An 8,287-nucleotide genomic window follows, 5' to 3' on the forward strand; every position below is an offset into this window, starting at 1 on the left:
GTCTTCATTAATCATCTGTGCTGGCAGTCCAAATTACTTACATTCTTTAATTGTGATTAATTGCTACCCATGACCCTCCAGAGGGCCAGCAGTGGTACCTTGGCAGCACTTTGGACACCTCCGATTTAGGGATTTGTGCAAAGTAAAATCGTTAAGTGGTCCTCTCAAATGTATGCTCCGTCACTATGAAATGTCATAGGAGAATAAGTGCTACCCTGTTGACAAAAAGGGGTTGTCGAGGGCATTGACAGCAGACGTTACCTGGTAATTTAGGACACTCGGATTATGACTACTATATCCATAGAATAAATGTGCTGCTCAAACTGAATTGGAATTTCAAAAAATAATAATAAAAAAAAAAACATATTACTTTATTTTGAGACTTTAGACTTCCTTAATAATAGTGGCATCCAGGTTGTTAATGTATGCATATTAAAGGTGTGTTTATTTATTTATTCTTAATGTTATTTTTTTTCCCTTTTTTGGTGAGTGATGGCTGGTTGAGAGCAGTTGATGGRGCATAAACCTGTGGCCATGTACTTAGACATTTGTGTCAGCACAACTTGTCGTCTCCCTGAGCTGTCAAGAAAATATGGCATCTGACAGAAGAAGGCAACCTGGCTTTCTGACCCTTAGGTCACAATAACACAGCCTTAGCTTTCAAATGAGTAGGATAGGGGGACATCTGTTATCATCTTTTACTATCCATTGTTTTCCCTTTGAACTGTATTTCAGTGGATCTTAAAATATGTCTCACCACGTCAGGTCTTATTYGAAGAGGGCAACAAATGAGTAATCAAGTTGTGCAATTTTCCATAAGGGGTTTATCAATGTTTTGACTCAGAACTGTAATCACCACAACTTAAGCCATCTTGACCTTTAGTTGTGAGCTCCTGGTCCTCTTTGCTAAAAGCCTCCACAGAGCAATTTGCTGTGAGGTCTGGTGCGTTTTTAATGTGGCTCTCAGCATAACATGAGCCACTTCTTCATCTTACAAAATCAAACATTGTCCATTTCCCATCTCCTCAGCTTTGACAGATCTATTAGATGACACTGACATAAGATTGTGTGTCTACTACCATTACACAATGTGCACATCAGGACAGGGTGGTAGGAATTAGTTGTATAKAAATCACTGTATTTAGGTGCCAATTAGGGGGATGAGTCGGATTCAACAACTGCTTTGACTTTCATGTGGTATCTTAACAAATATTTAGAGCTCACAACTGGATTTGAAAATGAGCTAATAAACAGATTGTGTCAAATATGAATACCTTTATTAACATACCATCCTTTAATCTAACTGATGTCACAGTTTTTCTCTTAGGTTCTTTAGTTCTACTCTCATACATTCACAATCTTAAATAAGCAATACATAGTTTATTATCATTTCATTAATGACATAGAATGAAACTCAATTTTTACTCCWTTATGGGGGATGCAGATGAAGCTGTATCTTCCTGTAAATCTATGAGGTCAATTGGCATTCAAGATATGAGCCATTCATATCATTTATCTTCATGATCATATACCAATTAGATATGCCTGACAAATCTACAGCAGGTGGTTGTCAGGCTAGTGCAACTAACTGTTGTAAGCATATTACAACACTGGCACTAGCAGACATTGTAAATGTTAACAGAATTAAAAGGAAGGTGCAGAAAATTCCAGAAAAAAATATGTTTGCTTTCTTTTGCTGCAAATGATATTTTTTTTACTGTAAAGTGGAGCTCATAAGAGAGAGAGTTTGCAACAGGCCTGAAGATATGAGTTTCCATAAAACCTCAAGTAAAGCATATGCACTTGGAAGCATGCAGTACTGAGTCAAAGTACTTTCCAAGACAGAAAAAAAGCACAATTATCAAAAACTTGCTCTTTCTAAATGTATCCATCTAAAGTAGAGTGTGTTGGAGAGACTGTTCAACCACAAWTTTCAATTAACYTACTAAAAGTGAGTGTTATTAGCAATTTGAAGAAACTAATTTAAATCAACTTACTATTTTCAATTAAATAYTATGTKTGCATTTAGAGGGTATGTGTGTGCMTTTSTGTGTTTACTTCAAAATATGGTGGATGGATTGAAAGCAAATGATGGACTCACACCTGCACTCAGCAGATTAATTAACAAGCAAAACCTTTTTGTTGACATATTCAGAGAAAAAAGTCAGCCATCTGTCACTTGAAGAACATCTCCAGGATTAAAGGACTAATGTCTCACCAAGATCTGGAGAAACTCATCCATGCATTTATCTTTGATTACAGCAACAGTGTCCTCAGAGGTCTGCCTAAAAAAAAAAAAAAAAAAAAAAAAATCAATCTTCCAGCTGCATCTGATCCAGAACTCTGTGGCTCTTTTTCTCACTAAAACCAGGAAGATAGAGCACATCACCCCCGTTTTAAAATCCTTACAATGACTCCCCATAGCTCAGAGAATAGACTTTGAAATACGTTTGTTGGTTTATAACTCACTGAACATTTTAGCACCACACCACATTAAAGATTTGCTGTTGTTGTATCAGCCTTCCAGACCACTCAGGTCTTCTGGTTCTGGTCTGTAAACACTGTTTACAAACATTTTCCCAACGCTGCTGCTGCTCAGCTGGGATTGACATTACAAATCAAATAATGTCTCTCAACTGATAAAGAGGCTGTTCAAGGTTATTGCTCTCTGTTTTCAACAAGCCACTTTTTGGATAAACAATATTATGCACCCAGTGGGAGGAAATCACACACCGTAATATGATGATGTCAAATGCTATTTATTGATTGAAGAATGTGCTATACATCCTAAGGCACAGACTGTTTTTTTTTTTCTTTTTTAATTGCCGTCCACCACCTTCTGCTGGTTCTACTTGGTGATTAATGCWGCTTGTGCCCTTTATGCTTTCTTCTTCTTGTGTTAAAATAATTGCTGTTAATTATAGCTTTTTTTGTATTTGCTAAGACATTAATTCCTTCCATTCTCTTCATCCTCTCTGGACTGTACTATCTCTTCATTGTGGATTTAGCCTTGGTTTTGTTTCCCTAACCCATAGTTTTGTTTGTCTTCTGGTGTTGGCTTGGGGATTGTACTCACCCACTGTTCTTCTACTAAATATTTCATATTTTCTGAATCCATTATTGAAAATTATAAATGAGCCACAGCCATCATCCCAGCTTTTCATTTAATCCTTTAAATGATTCAACAAAGGAGAAGCAGGAGGAAGTGCAAAAAACAATATTGACATGTCAGACTTTGCATTGGTATGAAAATCCTCTTTGTATGAGTCAATCCTACGGCATGYGTTTGAGTCAAAGGTCTGTGGCGTTTCCATGTCAACACTCAGTTAATGTGGGAACTGCTTGAAGTCTGTTGCTACCTCTGGAAATATGTCAGAATCTTTGTGCCTTAGACTTATAACCTATGTATCTGTGTTTGCATTTCTCTCTATTTAGGCTACCTTAACATCCAGTCTTGGCCTGACAACATGACTGACTTGAGTGTTTTCTCCAACCTAGTAACTATCGGGGGAAGAGCACTGTACAGGTACCTGATGAAATGGCAAATGTGTTGTGAATATGCTCGTATTTGCACAGTGGAATATGTGTTTTATGTACTAATAGAATAGAATAGAGTAGAAATATCTTTTATTGTCCCTCAATAGGACAATTCAGGTGTTTAGATCATTCAATTAGCTCTACATTCTTAAGAGAATKAAAAATTCATAATAAATAAGACTTTGCGGTATTTTGATTTAGTAATGTAATTATATTAGTTGTGTCACCACCCCCAACCCACTAGAGGCAGTAGCAACCCCGAAAAGATGCGACTAAGGAGCAGATTTAGAAGTACAGAATTTGGTACAAACTGTGAGCTTTGCTGAAGTAATTAAAGACACAAGTTCAAATCCATGCTGGGAGTGGAACTCCTTCAATCAGTGCTAATCCGCAGCACTGATTGGCTAAGCAATGTAAACGTGATCCTCNTTAGCCTTGGTTTTGTTTCCCTAACCCATAGTTTTGTTTGTCTTCTGGTGTTGGCTTGGGGATTGTACTCACCCACTGTTCTTCTACTAAATATTTCATATTTTCTGAATCCATTATTGAAAATTATAAATGAGCCACAGCCATCATCCCAGCTTTTCATTTAATCCTTTAAATGATTCAACAAAGGAGAAGCAGGAGGAAGTGCAAAAAACAATATTGACATGTCAGACTTTGCATTGGTATGAAAATCCTCTTTGTATGAGTCAATCCTACGGCATGYGTTTGAGTCAAAGGTCTGTGGCGTTTCCATGTCAACACTCAGTTAATGTGGGAACTGCTTGAAGTCTGTTGCTACCTCTGGAAATATGTCAGAATCTTTGTGCCTTAGACTTATAACCTATGTATCTGTGTTTGCATTTCTCTCTATTTAGGCTACCTTAACATCCAGTCTTGGCCTGACAACATGACTGACTTGAGTGTTTTCTCCAACCTAGTAACTATCGGGGGAAGAGCACTGTACAGGTACCTGATGAAATGGCAAATGTGTTGTGAATATGCTCGTATTTGCACAGTGGAATATGTGTTTTATGTACTAATAGAATAGAATAGAGTAGAAATATCTTTTATTGTCCCTCAATAGGACAATTCAGGTGTTTAGATCATTCAATTAGCTCTACATTCTTAAGAGAATKAAAAATTCATAATAAATAAGACTTTGCGGTATTTTGATTTAGTAATGTAATTATATTAGTTGTGTCACCACCCCCAACCCACTAGAGGCAGTAGCAACCCCGAAAAGATGCGACTAAGGAGCAGATTTAGAAGTACAGAATTTGGTACAAACTGTGAGCTTTGCTGAAGTAATTAAAGACACAAGTTCAAATCCATGCTGGGAGTGGARCTCCTTCAATCAGTGCTAATCCGCAGCACTGATTGGCTAAGCAATGTAAACGTGATCCTCTGTAGCAAGTGATGGTAAAGCRGGGCGTCATCACGACTTTACACAAGTGTGTCTTTACCTCCGTGGCAGAGGCTCCGCCAAACCCCTGAGACCGACTCATTGAACCCCWGGGGTTCGATCAAACCCAGGTTAAGAACCACWGATCTAAGAGAACATGACTGAACAAACTTGTATCAGGAGGACCTCCAATAAAGCCAGGAAAGAAGTTTGTTCGTTTGCATATTCCTTTGATAGCAAGTTTAATTGTTTCATAAAACTACTTACATTTATATAGCCAGTCCATTAAGTCATAAATATGGATGTTTTGATGATATTGAGGCTGAGAAAAAAATATCAGTCTGATTTTAAATCCTAATTACAACTGATAAACACTGACCCAAAAGTGTTGGATTCACATTGGCAATAAAATGCTTTTTTTGGTTGGGGTTATGCAAGGCTTTATGTCAGTTTGACAAAACTTTCCTTTGCTTATTGTTTGTCCTACTTATTCTCATATGGAATATTTTGTTCAAAATATGGACTAATTTTGCAAAATTAGATGAGCTAGGATCAGCTCAATAGTTTACAAAATTGTATTGTTCCAWTGTTGCAAAATGAACTCTCAACAACATTAAAAGAGTTATAAATCTGTCACTTRTCACYTATCAAGTAGCTATTGGCATTTAATGAAGCTTGCTTCATGCATTTTCATTTTTTTAAATATATAAATCATTAGTTGAATACATTCGTTTCCTGTGATCAAGTGCTCTGAATTTAGATTTTTCCAAGTCTAATTATCACTTACAAAGRAAACTGCTTGGAAATGGTTTTGGTCATGATTTTGTTTTGACATTTGGAGACTCAAGTAGTTTTAACCCATCTGATGGAACAGAATTATTTATCACTTACTTTTCATTGCCTTTTGCAAAAGTGCTTGGAAACGTGTAGTGACATTTGGATGGTAATATTGTAAGTCATGTCTGATTATATACTGCAGACTAGGTGTGTGTGTATCTTTTTAAAAGTGTGGTTATGTGCTGTGCACCTGCATGCAGATGAACACAGCAGGAGAAATTATAGCCTGCCTCTCACCTTTGCCCTGTACTTGATCCTGCGCGYTCTGTCTGTCTGATGGCTCTGACTCCCTGCTGCTTTTTTGTCATATTTAAACTGTAAGTGGYGAAAAAGGAACAAAACATGGGGGGAAACTTTTAAAAACAGAAGTAAAGAAAGGCAGAGAGGTTGTTTAACTGCTTCACATTGTGGTCATTTAATTGCACTTTAGAAAATATGGTGACGACGGTGGTAGGTTTTCCCTGTGATCGGTGGGTCATGGGTGGGTGGGCATATACACACACATTGGAGTTGGGACTTTGTTGTCCCAACAATTTTTTTTTGAAAAACGTTTTGAGATTGGGAACACATTGCCTTGTCCATTTATGTAATCTAATAAATTAGGAACTCACAATCCCATTTTACAAATGGTAGCGAAAGACACNGAAAAAGGAACAAAACATGGGGGGAAACTTTTAAAAACAGAAGTAAAGAAAGGCAGAGAGGTTGTTTAACTGCTTCACATTGTGGTCATTTAATTGCACTTTAGAAAATATGGTGACGACGGTGGTAGGTTTTCCCTGTGATCGGTGGGTCATGGGTGGGTGGGCATATACACACACATTGGAGTTGGGACTTTGTTGTCCCAACAATTTTTTTTGAAAAACGTTTTGAGATTGGGAACACATTGCCTTGTCCATTTATGTAATCTAATAAATTAGGAACTCACAATCCCATTTTACAAATGGTAGCGAAAGACACRAGAATTTGTAATGATGCGCAATATAAAACAGCTCAGGGATTTATATAATGTACCGAGTTTATCTGGTTTAGAAAATTATTGTATAAGCACTTACAACATCCCCTCATATGAGATACATGAAAGATGTTTACTTTAGACCTTTAGATGAACCTTGCAACATCATCTGCATGATTAAGGCATCTTAATCTGTAATTGTGTCCGAGGTAAAAAATAAAAGAAAATGTRAAAACCTACTTGTGTAATAAAAWTTTTTTTGTCCTTTTTGGGGCACTTGTTTGGATTGGGGGATGCTCATTAAAATGTGCWTTGTGCACTTCTGCTTTGGGCTCAGACAAATGCTAAATTAACTTATCTTCAGTGAACTGTCCTGTTTTATCTCTTTCTTTTTCCCCTCTCCATTCTGTATTCAACCTCAACTTTTCTCCCTTTCTTCTCATATTCCCCTGTTCTTGTTTGGCCATGTCTTTCTCTCACCTCCACCTATGCTGCCCTCTCAGTGGGATTTCCCTGTTGGTGTTAAAACAGCAGGGCATCTCATCGCTTCAGCTTCAGTCCCTGAGAGAGATCAGTGCTGGGAATGTCCACATTGCAGAGAACAGCCAACTCTGCTACTACAGCACTGTGAACTGGACAAGACTCTTTCGCGCTGGTAACCAAAATGTCCTTATTCGCAGCAACAGAAGCCCACAAGAATGTGGTAAGTTTAGAGTTACATCTKAGGAAATGTTTTGTGTCAATTAAAATAAAATTGAAAAGTCAAGTCATTACCTACAAAAGACATGTATAATTTCAGCAATTACACTAAGCTACAGCTGTCAACTGACAATTTCATGATAAATGACTATAAATATCTCAGATTTATTTCTGAAAATTATCTAACGGGTCACAAAAATGTTCAAAACAATACAAATCAATCCTGTTAAAGTTCTTGTTGACAATTTAGGTCAATTATTCAGCACTGGATCATTTCATGTTATGACAGCTACACTCTGTCTCAAAGCAACTTGTGCTGGATTTTATCTGGGTGTATCAGAGTGAGGTAGTAGAGAGGGTGTAAGCACAAAAACACACTGCATATATTTGTAAAAAAAAAAAGTTTGAATATCAGATGCCATTTTCCTTGCCTTAACAGTTATGCATTACTTTAGGTTGTTCTGTCACATAAATTGCAATAAAATGCACATATGTTCATATTTCCAATGATACAAAATGAAAAGGAAGTTGAAGGGTTATGAATTATTCTTCAAGGCACTGGAAGTGGTGCAAAGCACAAACAATCTTTCCATTGCTCAGTTTTTTGCATGAATGGAATGYCCCATTAATGTATAAAGGTATATTATGAACTACAAACCAACTCATCGTTTTAATATGGAAATACATTTATTTGTTTCTTCTTTTTTTTTCTTTGGGTCCACTATGCATAATAGTAATACAACCAGGGTTGTGACTGTCCAAATAGGTACAAGAATAAAAATGAATATATTACATTATGGAAAACAAAAATTATTCTACAAATACCCTTATTTATTGTGATCCTGAAGATAATTGTGTAATGTAGCTGGAGA

General features: G+C 36.9%; 1 protein-coding gene across 1 annotated transcript in view; it reads left to right on the forward strand.

Annotated features, from left to right (window-relative positions):
* Positions 1 to 8,287, forward strand: part of erbb4b (erb-b2 receptor tyrosine kinase 4b) — a 318,305-nt gene that overhangs the window by 238,949 nt on the left and 71,069 nt on the right. The window contains exons 11-12 of the mRNA XM_008403838.2: positions 3,436 to 3,526; positions 7,220 to 7,419. Of these exons, the coding sequence (XP_008402060.1) occupies positions 3,436 to 3,526; positions 7,220 to 7,419 (291 nt within the window). The remainder of the gene's footprint in view (positions 1 to 3,435; positions 3,527 to 7,219; positions 7,420 to 8,287) is intronic.

Source organism: Poecilia reticulata, linkage group LG2, assembly GCF_000633615.1.
Source record: "Poecilia reticulata strain Guanapo linkage group LG2, Guppy_female_1.0+MT, whole genome shotgun sequence".
Classification (NCBI taxonomy): domain Eukaryota; kingdom Metazoa; phylum Chordata; class Actinopteri; order Cyprinodontiformes; family Poeciliidae; genus Poecilia; species Poecilia reticulata.